Source organism: Diplodia seriata, assembly GCF_021436955.1.
Source record: "Diplodia seriata strain FDS-637 chromosome Unknown scaffold_6, whole genome shotgun sequence".
NCBI classification, from domain to species: Eukaryota; Fungi; Ascomycota; class Dothideomycetes; order Botryosphaeriales; family Botryosphaeriaceae; genus Diplodia; species Diplodia seriata.
Window position 1 is genome coordinate 2,385,592 of NW_027117313.1, and position 13,045 is coordinate 2,398,636.

General features: G+C 58.1%; 5 protein-coding genes across 5 annotated transcripts; 1 reads left to right on the forward strand and 4 right to left on the reverse strand.

The window, feature by feature from the left end:
• Positions 1 to 2,362: 2,362 nt before the first annotated feature.
• On the reverse strand, positions 2,363 to 4,258 carry SLS55_006603 (uncharacterized protein; the record flags this gene model as incomplete). Its single annotated transcript, XM_066778032.1, has 1 exon — positions 2,363 to 4,258. The coding sequence occupies one exon, from the start codon at positions 4,256 to 4,258 to the stop codon at positions 2,363 to 2,365; it is 1,896 nt and encodes a 631-aa protein (XP_066632127.1).
• A 596-nt stretch (positions 4,259 to 4,854) lies between these two features.
• Positions 4,855 to 6,056, reverse strand: RBK1 (putative ribokinase; the record flags this gene model as incomplete). Its single annotated transcript, XM_066778033.1, has 3 exons — positions 4,855 to 5,130; positions 5,185 to 5,388; positions 5,520 to 6,056. 3 exons carry the CDS (start codon positions 6,054 to 6,056, stop codon positions 4,855 to 4,857), a joined length of 1,017 nt encoding a protein of 338 aa, XP_066632128.1.
• A 651-nt stretch (positions 6,057 to 6,707) lies between these two features.
• STE23 (metalloprotease) lies at positions 6,708 to 10,181 on the reverse strand (the record flags this gene model as incomplete). The annotated part of the gene is made up of 3 exons (XM_066778034.1): positions 6,708 to 7,300; positions 7,356 to 9,855; positions 9,927 to 10,181. The coding sequence occupies 3 exons, from the start codon at positions 10,179 to 10,181 to the stop codon at positions 6,708 to 6,710; spliced, it is 3,348 nt and encodes a 1,115-aa protein (XP_066632129.1).
• Positions 10,182 to 10,835: 654 nt separating this feature from the next.
• On the forward strand, positions 10,836 to 11,325 carry SLS55_006606 (uncharacterized protein; the record flags this gene model as incomplete). The annotated part of the gene is made up of 2 exons (XM_066778035.1): positions 10,836 to 11,015; positions 11,068 to 11,325. The coding sequence occupies 2 exons, from the start codon at positions 10,836 to 10,838 to the stop codon at positions 11,323 to 11,325; spliced, it is 438 nt and encodes a 145-aa protein (XP_066632130.1).
• A 204-nt stretch (positions 11,326 to 11,529) lies between these two features.
• On the reverse strand, positions 11,530 to 12,744 carry SLS55_006607 (uncharacterized protein; the record flags this gene model as incomplete). Its single annotated transcript, XM_066778036.1, has 1 exon — positions 11,530 to 12,744. One exon carries the CDS (start codon positions 12,742 to 12,744, stop codon positions 11,530 to 11,532), a length of 1,215 nt encoding a protein of 404 aa, XP_066632131.1.
• Positions 12,745 to 13,045: the final 301 nt, after the last annotated feature.

Genomic DNA, 13,045 nt, shown 5'->3' on the forward strand with positions numbered 1-13,045 from the left:
TTCGGAGCGACGTTGCGCGAAAATTGCGTGAAATAAGCATGGGATGTCCAGTATCCACCGCCATCACTGTATGGGGGCTCATCACGACTCAGAACATTGTTTACTTATGAGGCATTTCGGCACGGGCTTCAATGCTTGTTTCAGCCCCAGATATCCTTGCCGGCAGGCCGCTGTACTTAGAAACTGTATTGTCCAGGTAGCATGTCAATCCCAGGGACTATTGCGAGTCAGAGATGGTGCCACCGTGAACAACAAACTCCGTAAGTCGATCCCCGGATCTTCTGCACGCTGCTGGATGGAGGTTCGAGACTGCGCGAGAGGCCCGCACAAATTTGCGTGCTCCTCCAGGCCAGTGAGACCCTCCCCACAAGTCGGCTCGCGGATGTCTGTGCGGGATCCACCAACGTCTTCACACGTGTCCATCTTGTCTCGTGCGCTCAGCGCACAAAGCCGTCTGCTCACAATGCGTTCCGTCCTCCGCGGTCCGGAAGGCTCGACCCGCCGTAGTTGCAGTCTTGCGGTCTGAGGAAGGGGAGCCGTCTTTGACCGCACTATGGATTTCATGGGTTAAAAATGCGGCATGCAGCCCTACCCGTGCCTTTTCACCTGATTCTTCGCTACACCGTCAATCGTTCTCCTCAATCGTTACCGTGTTTGACAAGTGTTTCGACGCCCTTTGGTTTCTTTCAGCAATCTTCTAGACCATCGCTATACGCTGAACAAAACCCTTTGCCCCTATTGCCTTCTTAATGCTATAACACCTGGTATTCAAAAGGTATTGCCGCCCCGCCAGCCTCGAAACGTTAGACTAAGTACTCCACCAAGCACCCACTTCCCAAACCGAAAAGTCCAGACGACAAGAAAAAAAAAAAAAAACGAACGAACGAACGAACCTCCACACAATGGTGGTCCAAAACGCCCACAAAACCTGCACCGACTGGGCGCCGACCCGCCTCTACGACCCCGTCCCCACGCTCGCCCTCAAGTCCTACCCGACGCTGTCCCCCACGCGCTCCACCACCCCGAGCAGCATCGCCTCGTCGACGACCCTCACCCCCACCCCCTCCACCACGCCCCCGCAGCCCAAATCCTTCCTCGCCGACCTCTCCCTGCTCTCCGCCTCCCCGTCGTCCTCCTCCGCCTCCCTGTCCCCCTCCCCCTCCCCGCCATCCTCCTCCCCCTTCTCCAACCAACCCCCCCGCTCGAGCCCGTCATCCGCCCCTGGCGCCGGGGGTGTCAACCTCTACACCGTCGCCGCCCTCGAGTCCCTCCACGCCTCCTCCAACCACCCCTTCACCCACCTCCCCTGCCCCCTCGACGGCTGTTGCCCGGACCCTTCGTCGTGCCCGGACCCCGTCGCGTGCGCGGGGAGAACGCCGACGACAACGACGACGCCTCCGGCACTCCACGCCGACGCCATCCTCGTGTCCGTGCACGGTGCGTACTCGCACCACCACGTGCACCACCGGCCCTTCGCCGCGGCGGCCGTGTACTTCGCGGCGGGGTCGCCGCTGAACCGGGTGGTGAGGCTGGATGAGGAGTATCCGGGGGTTGGAGGAGGGGGAGGTGGAGATGCGGGAGAGGGTGAGGGAGGGGACGGAGGAGCGGGGCATGTGGATGGCGGCAGCAGCTTCGGCGAGGTGACGAGGCAGCGGGTGGAGCTGCTCGCGGGGATACGGGCGTTGGAAAGGGTGGCGGATGTGGTGAGGGCGCTGGAGGAGGAGAAGGCGAGGGCGCGGAAGGGGATGGGGATGGGGAAGAGGAAGAAGGGGGCGAAGCTGGGGGCGCCCGGGAGTAGGGATTGGTATGTTGCCGGGGTGGAGAGGAAGGTGGGGTTGGGGGTTGGGGGCTTGGGGGATGAGGATGAGGATGATGATGATGAGGGGGATGATGGAGAAGGGGACGAGAACGAGGACGATGACGGGGCGTTGTCGCAGGTTGTGCTCAAGACACATTCGAAGTACTTGGTACGCGCGGCGGTGGAAGGGTTGGACAAGTGGAAGGCGAACGGATGGATGAACAGTAAGGGGAGAGTTGTGGCGAACGTGGATTTACTATGGTATTTGGACAGGCGCATCACATGGCTGGAATGGGTTGGTGTAGAGGTCATGTTCTTGTTGGTAGGGAAGGACGATAATGAGGGCGCCATCAAATTGGTGGGTAAAACGTTGGATTGAGGGGCGGTCTCGGTTGAACGAAGCCTATACGACAGGAATGAAACCAGGAGGAAAGAAGAAAATGAATCATGCATAAATCAAGGGTGGGGAAAGGGTACGGTTGGCTTGGGAAGGATAGGGAGGAAATAAATAAGGAAATGAGAGACAATCTTCTCTCACCACATCACAGATCCCCCGTCTGCCTCTCAATTCTCTAACTCTCCTGGCGTTTTTTGATAGACGTCAAACGTCTCTCCCTCCAGATCCGCCCTGATCTGCAGAGCTAGAAACCTCGAGGCGTACCGCGCAAGCGCCGTATCCCCGCCCATGTACCAAACGTTCTTCTGCCCGACCATCGGCTTGGCCACGCCCCTCAACTCACCCTCCTTGTCCACGCCAAAAAAGTCTTCCAACCTCGCACCGACCTCGTCGCCGACGATGTCCGTCGCAGCATGCCGCACGTTCCCCACGAAGCCGGTCGCGTACACAACCACATCCGCCTCCAGCTCGCTGCCATCCGCGAACCGCAACCCCTTCTCGGTGAAAGCATCGATGGCGCCGCGCTTGACCTTGATGGAGCCGTTGACAATCTTCTCGGTCGTGCCGACGTCGTAGTAGTGGCCGCCCATGCGCTCGTACAGGCAGTGGAACAAGTCGATCTCGCGGTCGACGGCGAAGCCCGCCTCCTCGAGGCGGTCGAAGTACTCGGGGATCTGAGCCGAGAGCGCCTTGAGGCCGAGCTGGGCGAGCTTGTGCGTGACGGGCAGCGGCGGGCTTGCCATGACGCGGTCGGCGAGCGGCACGTCGGCGCCCTCGTGGTAGAGCGGGTCGAAGAGCGCGCGGTAGAAGGCCTCGGTCATGACGGGCGTCGGCGAGCGCTGCACCAGCGTGACCGACGCCAGCCCCGCGGCGACCATGTCGGCCGAGACGTCGTGTGCCGTGTTGGCCGTGCCGACGACGACGCCGCGCTTGCCGCGCCACGCGTCGGCGGCGCGGTAGGCGACCGAGTGCAGCACCTCGCCCTTGAAGGCGTCGCGGTTGGGGATTTCCGGGTATCGGGGGACTTGGCCGCCGCCACCCATGGCGAAGATGAGGTGTTTGGCGTGGATGGTGCGGCGGGTCGCGATGGGGGTGGGCGAGGCGTTGCCATTGCCATTGATGGTTTCGAAGCCGTTTGGAATGGCTACCGGGTTGGTGTGCTCAAACTCCACGCTCCATTCTTCCTTTTCCGCGTCCCAGGAAGCCTTCTTCGCGACGCAGCAAAACCAAAAGTTGAGTCCCCAGCGCTCGACGAAGCGCTTGTAGCCGTCAGCGATATGACCGCTGGTGAGGAAGTACGGATCCTCAGGACGGAAGATGCCACCGTATGGCAGGTCGCTCAGGAACTTGGACGTATGCAGCGTGAATGACTTATACCTGGTAAGCCAGTTGCCTCCGGCCTCCTTATTGCGGTCCAACACAACGTGCGAAACCCCAAGAGCCTTCAGACGACTGGCAATGGACAATCCACACTGTCCGCCCCCAACGATGACAGTGTCGAAGCGATCCTTGCCGGACGAGATGCTGTTTGCTGCTCTTTCTTCGATACTCTGTTCGGGTGTCAATGGCTGCATGCTATCACTTGTCCCATAGTCTGGGATGTCTTCCAGAAGCGTGCACACAACCCAGATCTTCCATTCATCGCCGACAGGTACGACTCGGATGATGCCACTGCAGTTCTTCTGCCTCCTGCCCTCCGGCACCAAGGAAAAGACAAACAAAGCCTCGATCCAGTGTAGCGCCGGCCCCATACGTACAACGCTGGAAGACTTGGGGAGCATGGAGAAGTCTTGGGGTCTGTTGGCAGCAGCGAGCTCGTTCCACGCCAGAGAGATGGTGCGTGAGCTATGGAATGTGCGCATAGTCCCAGTCAAGGCGACTTGATCTCGCCACATGGCGTCGTCCAGCATGGCCGAGGGTTGCAGGTTGTGTAGTTGTTTGATGGCACCGTCGGCAATGGTGAAATGATCCACATCCTCGGGAATAGGCGTCGAGGGCAGAGAACACCCGATATCCTTCAAGAACGCTTGCGGAGTCTGGAAGGGCATCGTTTCGGCAGTCATGTTGATTTGAAAGTGTCTCGCTGTCTTGGGCAAGATGGACTTATCGGCCCAAGGTGCAGCAAAATATATATTTGTTGAAGTAGTGTGGCTGCAGACGCGCGGGGTTAAGAACTGTCCGAGGGGGTATTTCCGGGTATGTGGAACAGCTTAGGATCCACCAGGGCTGATGTGAGAAGTTGGTGGCTGTAGTGCGGGGTTGAGTTGCATATGGAGGGGCTAGTTTTGGTGATCTGAAACAAGGTTCCCGTCGTACCTGCCATAGGCGAATAAGCGCTTTGTGCCTTGCCCATGCGGGTGCAGTTGTGGCTAATATGTCCAATGAGCCGTCAATGCTGAAGTTTCAGAGACAGATAAGAGAAGGGATGCAGAGGAAGTATGCCGGGTTGCCGCAAAATACACAACTCGAGAACACGAGCATCAAAGATCAGACTGGTGTCACCTATGCGGCTCTTCCAAACCAGGTATATGTCGACAAAGATTGGTATTGGCGAGAATTGGGGTCAAGACACAGATCTAAGTCATTTCGCTTGTTCTTGCAGTCGGTAACACAATTACCCACAAGCTTGTTCGGAGAAAGCATTCTGGTATGTTGTCAATTAGGCCTCCGGCACTTCATCAACCCACGGAATCGCCGCTTGTGCTCCATTTCGCTGAACGGTCAGTGCAGCAGCTCTGTTGGCAAAGGCGATAGCAGAGTCGACGTCAAAGTCACCAGTTGCAGACTGGGCCTTGCTCCTTGCAACAGCCACAGCATAAGCACCAACAAAGGTGTCGCCCGCAGCGGTCGTGTCCACCACCTTGACCTTCCTAGCGGGAATCAGCTTACCCGGCTGCTTATCCGCCTGCCGAGCCGCTGTCTGATAGAAACATCCCTATAGGAGCATTAGCATGATGGTCCACGCATATGGCTTGAACACAAAACCTACAGCCCCACCGAGCGTGATGATAACGTTCTTGACTCCTTTCCGGACGAAGTCAGCTGCGACCGCCGTTAAATCCGAGTCCGGGGTGATCTCCTCCACCGGCTTGCCCGTCAGCAGCGCCGCCTCCGATTCGTTCACGATGAGGTGACCTAGGCCCTTATACAGCTCATCTGGCAGCGGAACGGCCGGCGCAGGATTGATCAAGACCTGTTTCCCACCGCGCCACCAGTCAGCAAATAAAAATATACATCCCACTCACCAAACCAATCAGGCCTCTGGAAAAGACAAGTGATGAAAGAAACGCAAAAAAAAGGAGAAAAAAAAGAAGCAGCACTCACATCGATCCCCCTCTCCTTCGCGTCCCGAGCATTCACCAACACCGTCTCCATGGGAATCTCAAGCTGAAACACGGCAAGCGTCGTATCCGCCTCCAGCAGCGGCTTGGCCTCGACCTTGTTGTTCGCGCCGAGGCTGGCCATGATCCGATTCTGGCCCGTAGCCTCCTCAATGATGATGACGGCCACGCCCGTCTTCTCGCCGGGCACAACGCGCACGCGGCCGACGTCGAGGCCGTCCTTGCGCAGCGCGTCCAAGAATTCGCTGCCGAACGCGTCGTCGCCGACGGCGCCGATCATGCGCACCTCGACGTCGGTCCGGGACGACGACGAGCCTGCGGCCGCCTGGGCGGCGGTGCGCGAGAGGCGGGCGCAGGCGACGGCTTGGTTGGCGCCCTTGCCGCCGTGGCCCGTGTCGAAGCCGTGGGCCAGCAGCGTCTCGCCGGCGACGGGCACGCGCGGGGTGCGGGTGACGAGGTCGACGTTGAGCGAGCCGACGACGGCGATGACGGCTTGCTTCTTGTTGTTGCTCTCCGCCATGGATGATAACCGTTGCCTAAGAGGGAGGAGACGAGGAAAGGAAAAGAAAAAACCACCCTTGCTCTTTCACAGGACCCGTTGCAAACCCGTTGATGACTGATGACGGAAGTTGAAAGCACACCGACGCCAAGATGGAAACACGGGGAAATAATGTACACTGGAGATGAGGTTGAGATGGAAAGAGGCCGACGAGTGAGTTGGGATTGCCATGACTTCAGCGCCGCCCCACGCTTGTTTCCGGTTTAGCGTCGGCACCAAGAGCAGGACCCACCACCCCGGACTACTCTCCATCTGAACTCCCCGTCCATAGTCCCAGCTACTTCGACACCAAGGGCATGATCTGTCTGCGACTGCCCAGCGTACAAGTATGCATGCTTCACGTCAATGAAATGTCTCTCTGCCTGATCTTTTCTTCATCATTGCCATTGAAGGATAACTATGTCTTATCACTAATGTTATTGCCAACACGCTTTGCTCTCACACCGAGTGAACCTGAACCTGTACCGAAGAAGCTGTTTTCAAGCAGGTTCCAACAGGAAACCACCAAACGTCGACGAAAAACGTATATCATCCAAAATGACGAATCTCAGGGCTGTGTGTGACGTCTCTTGTCTAGCCAAAATGCGCCTTTTGTTCCGACTTCCCAACCTCCTAGAGCTTCGACTCCAAGTCCTCAAATTCGCTCAATTCCTTGACCGCTCTCGGTCCACGAGAAACCTGCAAGCTGGCCTTGAAATCGCGCACATCCGTAATCTTGACCGGCTCGGTGCCCTTGGCCCCCTTCTTCTCCTTCTCCTCACCGCCGCCCGTCGTCGTGACGCTAACGCCCAAGCCCGGCAACACCGTGCTCAGCAGCATCTCCTGGCCCTTCTTCACAATCTCCTCCGCCTTCTTCTGCTCGACCTTCAGGTCCTCGACCAGGTGTGCCGAGATGGCCTTGGCGATGCCCTGCGCGTCGCCGCCCGAGATGTCGACGCCCTGGAGGCGCTTGGCGAGGCCGGTCGCATCCGAGCTGATGCCTTCCGAGTTGAGGAACTGGATGATGAGTGTCGTGAGCGACGACGTCTGTTGCTCGGGGCTGGTCGTTTCCTGCGCGGCGCTGGCGATGGCCGCGGGCGAGCCCTGGGCGAGCAGGTGAACCGACACCTTGGCGCGCGTCGGAGAGTGCGGCGAGATGTAGTGGTCGAAGAAGGAGATGAGGTCGGTCTTCGTAAGCGGCGTGACGTGAGCGACATCTAGGTCGACTGTGTATGTCCGCGTTAGTTCAGGCTGAAACAAGAGGGCACGAATGTGGCTTACCAAGCTCGAAGTCGAAGCACTCGCTGCATACGTGCGTCCAAAGTCTGTTCGTCTCCTGAGTGAGGTTCTTCAACTTCTCTTTCCGTCGGTTCTTCACCGCCTCCTTGTGCGATTCGAACTCGTCCTCTGGCATCTCCTGCAACATCTTGCCGGCACCCAGCAGGAAATTGTCAATACGCCCTTCGAGGTACTCCGGCGTCCGCTCGCTCTGGATGAGAATGCGGTAGCCCATCCATGTGTCGCTCTGGGTCGTACCACTGAAAACAACGTAGCCTAGCTGTTCCTTGGTGCGGAGTTGGTTGAAGGCAGGCTCGTCGGTGAGCTGGGCCCAGAGAAGCAACTTCGCACGCAGATCACGGTTCTGGTTGTTGCCGACCGAGCAGGCGTACTCGATGCAGTGGTTGACGTTGGCGGGGTCCTTCAAACTCCGCTCATAGATGTAGTTGGAGCTTTCGGGGAAAATGACGTTGCGGCGGATGGGCCACTGAGAGGGCGAGAGTGGGCGCGCCTTAAGGGTGCTTTCAACCATGTCCGTCATCTTGAGCGCATCCTCCTTGTACAGGTTGCCATGTGCAAGAACCTCGATGTGGGTCTGTTTAAGGACCTGAGGGTAGAAATGGCGGATGTCTTCGGCCGTGACATGCGGAAGCTCTCCAAGATAGTCCTCGTTGATGTAGCCCTTCTCGGCCGCCAGCCATCGAGTGTAGGTACCAACCTGGTAGTAAGGTTGCTGATACTCGGCGTTACGGAATCCTCGGAGAAGTCTCTCCTTCACGATGTTGAACCGGTCATCGCGAACTTCCAGGTCTCGCATGGTTGTAAGAACCTTCTCCAGCAGGATGTGCATCTTGTCGTTGTAGCCACTGACAGAAATGTCAAGTCCGAGAGAGCTTTGCGATACACGGTACGCGATACCAGCAAGCTCGGCATCATAAGAGTACTCAACCAGGGAATCTTCAACCAAGTCCTTGTAGAGATGCGCCATAACAGCCGCTTGAGGGGTCGATCTGACCAGCGGAGTTCGGAGAGTAACGTGAACATTGGCCTTTGGCACCCAGAAGCGGTCATCCTTCTTGTACCAGAGACGAACCTTGCCGTCGTTGCGAATCAGCTTCGGCGCAAGCATAGGCTCGTCAATTTCCTTCCTCTCGACCTCCAGCCTCGTTGGAATGAATTCGTTCTTGTGCGGAAGGTGAAGCTCTGCTGGGCGTGCGCTTGCGGCACCCTTTGCCGCTTCATTGATCTCTGCAAGGAAGTCCTGCGGAATCTTCTCAGATTTGTATTCCGTGCCGTACCACTTTTCTCTCTGGTCCCATTCGCCGGGAACTTCTTGGCTGACGATGGTCAGGCGGAAGTTGTCAGGCCGCAAGCAGGCAAGGCCTGCCTTGACAGCCTCCGGGTTGAATTTACGAATCAGCGCAGGTCCGCTGAGAAGGTGGTCGCGCTGGTATGGCTTCTGCATGATGCCGCTGAGAGAACTGGCGGTGCTGCTAGCCGGACTCTTCTGTCTAAAGCGGAAATCAACTTCGCTCATGCGCTTCATCTCGTCGAAAATCCATTCCTTAGGCTGGTGCTCGTTGAGCATCGCGATGTACTGGAATATAGTTTTGACGACCTCCCTGTAATTCTTGAGGCCATCCTCAGTCAAGCGGACGGAGATGCTGAAGAAGGCTGAGCCGGGGCAAAGAGGCACCGGACCAGCTCCCAGCCCGCTCGCCCAGCCCTTCGCTTTGATGTAAGCCAGAATACTACCAGGCCCCTCGTGTCCAATCAAATGGCTGAGATAACGACCAGGCTGCGACTCATAGAGCTCTTCCTCGTCGCGGTAGGGGAAATAGAGGTCGAGGTTGCGCATGTCAAACACAGGCTTAGCAAACACTTGGGTGAGAAGCTCGTTGTCAGTGAACGGCTGCACACCGTCCCATCTGTTGCGCGGAAGATCCTTGTTCTTGACTTCTGAAAACATCTCCGAGACCCAAGACTCCAGATCATCCAGGCCCTCGCGTCCCAGAACTACAAGCTTCATGCGATTCGCCGAATAGTTTCTCTCGTAAAAGTTAATGAACTCATCCCGGATCTTGACGCCGCGCGCCAGCGGCTCGTCATGGAGCGTCTTGTAGCTGCCGGTGGAGAAATGGCAGAAGGGGTGCTTGGGGTTGGAAAGAGTCTTGTTTAGTTGATGAAGCCTCCACGTATCGCTCTGTAGGTTCTTCTTGTTCTCCGAATCCACCGCCTTCAGCTCCCTGTCCAACGTCTCTTCGAGGAACAGCGGCTGGACGAAAAACTGAGCGAATCTATCCAATGCGCCGTACAAGGGCGAGCCGGCCCTAGTCGACAGGTCTACGCGGCTGCTTGCAGCCGACGAGCTCTCGCTTGTGGGCGGGGTCTTGGACTGTGCGGCGACTTCAAAGTAGTAGTTGGTCGATGTGGAGGCAGTGAAAGCGTTTGAGTGGCCGGAATGGGCGGTCAGGTACTGGTTGTACGCGTTCTCCTTGGGGTACTGCAAGCGCCGAGTGGGTTAGCATACTCCAGGTTGTCCTACGGCTGCTGTCTCAGGCACGTATTACTGACCTTCTTGGTGCCCATGAACAGAAGATGTTCCACGGCGTGCGCCATGCCGGGCATGTCGTCGGCGTCGCTGAAGCTGCCCACGTTGACGTCCATGGCAGCGCTGACTTTGTCGGTGTCCGGATCATGAATGAGCAGAGCCTCCAGCTTGTTCGGCAGGCGGATGACGCGATAGGTGCGGTCGTCGAGAGCCGGGCGCTCCATGTTCTCGGTCAAGCGCTCAGGGAGCGCCTGGCGACTGTTGACGGGCTCGGCCATTGCGGTGGAGTAGGGGCGGCGGGTGAGGAGGGAGGTGTTGCGGCGGGCGGGCGGGATGAAGGGGGGATTGTCGCCGCGGTGACTTGTTTGGAGCACGTCAGGCCCTAGCGGCGATGGTGAGGTTTGAAGGGCGGAGGAACAGCGGCGCGGGATGGCAGAACAGCGGCGAGGGGCTATGCTGGCGTGTTGGACGGTGCTCAGTCCGCGTGCTAGGTGATACGCATGCTCCAGGCGGTGCAGTCGGGCGCGGCACAGCGAGAATGACATACGCAGACGCCGCGAGCGGGTGCACAGCGAGAGCTGGCGTCGTGGGCGTGTGCTCTGGAGCGCGGGCTGGGGGCGGGCCGGCCGGGCGATTGGAGCGCGGCCTGGGCAGCGAGGCAGAGTCTGCGGCACCGGAATCTGGATCAAGGGTCTGGCAGCGGGAATTGGCTCAGCGCTGGGCAGGAATGCTGGCCATCAAGGTGCCGGCTTGAGGGTTTGGAGGCTCAGAGGCACAGCCAGCCCGCGCCAACGAAACCGCGCCCTGCCCTATGCAACTAAACGTACCCGGCGATCCGGCGATCCCCCGGTTTACGGTTCCCCAGCGCAGCGCACAATCTCCCGCCGGCCAACGCCCCGCCGCGTCACAACCACTTCGCTCCCCGCTCCACCATGGTGCTCGAGGCCGGCTACCCGGGCACGACCGGCTTCCGCAAGGTCACCAAGGCCACCGTCATGGTCAAGAAAAAGGACGGCATCTCCGATCAGGCCTTTGTCGAGCATTACACGCAGCACCACGCCCAAATGGCCGCCGACGTGCTGCTCAAGCACAACATCATCACCTACTCGCTGGTACGTCGCCCCGCCGTTGCAGTGCCCCTCCACTCATCCCTCCCCGCCCCAGACCTTCCACCTGAAGCATGACCGCACCGTCACCCAGGACATCATGAAGGGGAAGGCGCAGCTGCTCGACTACGACGCCATCTGCACCTTTGTCTTCCCGGACTACCTGAGCTTCGCCAAGTTCATGTACGACCGGGAGTCGCACGCTCTGTCGTCCGACCACGACAACTTCATGGACGAGGCCCAGATGAAAATGATGGTCGGCGACGAGTACATGGTCATCGAAGACGGCAAGAAAGTCAGCAAGTCAGGCGCGTAGCAATTATCCAAGCGTGCCATTCCGTGCGACCGCTCCTTTCTTCACGCCCATCACCACCCCGGCTTTCCACTTCTGGCCTCGTCTTGCACCAATGCCAATATTTCCACGAAACATTGAACATTCTGCATCTGCACCAAGCTCGCAATCCTACCAATCGCTGCCGTGGATTCGGCGGCGTCCATTCACAGCTTCCATCCCTTTTTCCTAGACACGGCGGTTTCTTGCCTGAACGCCAAATCTGACAGAATCTCTTCGCTGCCGCCTCCTGTTGAATGTTGTCAGTCCAAACGGTCTCAAGCCGGTCTGCAATGAAATCTCACCAACGACCATCATCCTCAGATCCCTACTAATCTGCTCTACTGTTGCACCGACCCCGCCTTTTTGGTAACCAGCTCCGCCAAAGATTTGCTGGGCTTCCCTATTCGCCAATTCCAAGAGTCTCCCGCCTTGTACCTTGGCCAAGGCTATTCTACCGGCAATCTCTGGATCATCGAACTTCTTCTCCGAATGTTGGATGTGGTATGCCAGCTGCTCCAACCACGCCCAGTGACTCTCGACTCCCTGGGCAATATCCGAGATCTTGTGGCGGATGATTTGATGGCTGATCAGCGGTTTGCCAAACGTTGAGCGTTTGTGTGCGTAGGCCAACGAGTGCGACAAGCATGTTCTGGCTTTCCGGTTGCACCCCACTGCCATGATGTACCGCTCTTTGTTGAAGTTGGTCATGATGATTTTGAAGCCGTCGTTTTCGCGGCCGACGAGGTTCCCAACGGGAACCTTCACGTCATCCAGCTCGACCCACGATGCACCGCCAGCCTTTTGCCCGCTGTTCTCGATTCTCCGATGAGAGAAGCCGGCAGAGTTCGTTGGGATCACCAACACCGAGATGCCTCCCATTCCGGGCCCACCAGTCCTTACTGCTGTTGTCATATGGGTTGCCCATGGCGTGCCGGTAATCCACTTCTTGTACCCATTTACGACATAGAAGTTTCCATCCGGCGTTTTCTTCGCGGTCGTCTGGATGTTGCTAACATCAGAACCACCTGATGGCTCGGTGATACCCAGGCAAAACGACGTGGACCAATCGAACAGGCCCGGTAACCATTTCCTCTTCTGCTCCTCAGTGCCCCATTTGACCACGGGCGGCACGCCAATAACAGAGGCGCCGGCTAGCGACACACCCACGCCGCCTTCGACCCGTGAGGATTCATCAGTCATCACCAACAGATGGAAAGTATCGAGATCCTTGACCGGGATCCCCGCCGGACCGGGAATGTGAGAAGGCCGATATTCGGCGGGCACATCGGCAAAGGCGAGCCCCGTCGCAGCATACTCGCGACATGTCTCACGGGGCGCGCCGCCGGCTGCCTCCCATTCAAGGGAACAGGGTAAGATGTTTTCGTTGTAGTACGTCCGCATGTGGTCGCGGAGCCGGCGGTGGGAATCTTTGTAGTAAGGCGAGCTTAACGCATGGTGCCACGCTGGCTCGCTCCACGGTGCCAGGTCTGGATTGCTGGATACGGTCGCGGTCGCATTTTGCGTACGGTTGTTGGTCATGGCGATGGCGGAATGATGATGAGCGAATCGAAGGTGAGAATGTCGGATGGACGTTCATGCTCGGGAAAGCGCTCGGATGTGACAGGGTTGCCCCGCAGTTGTTGCCGCGGCTTCGGCTGTGCATCAACCTGTTTTCTACTGACCTCTAAGGAGTAGATTCGTC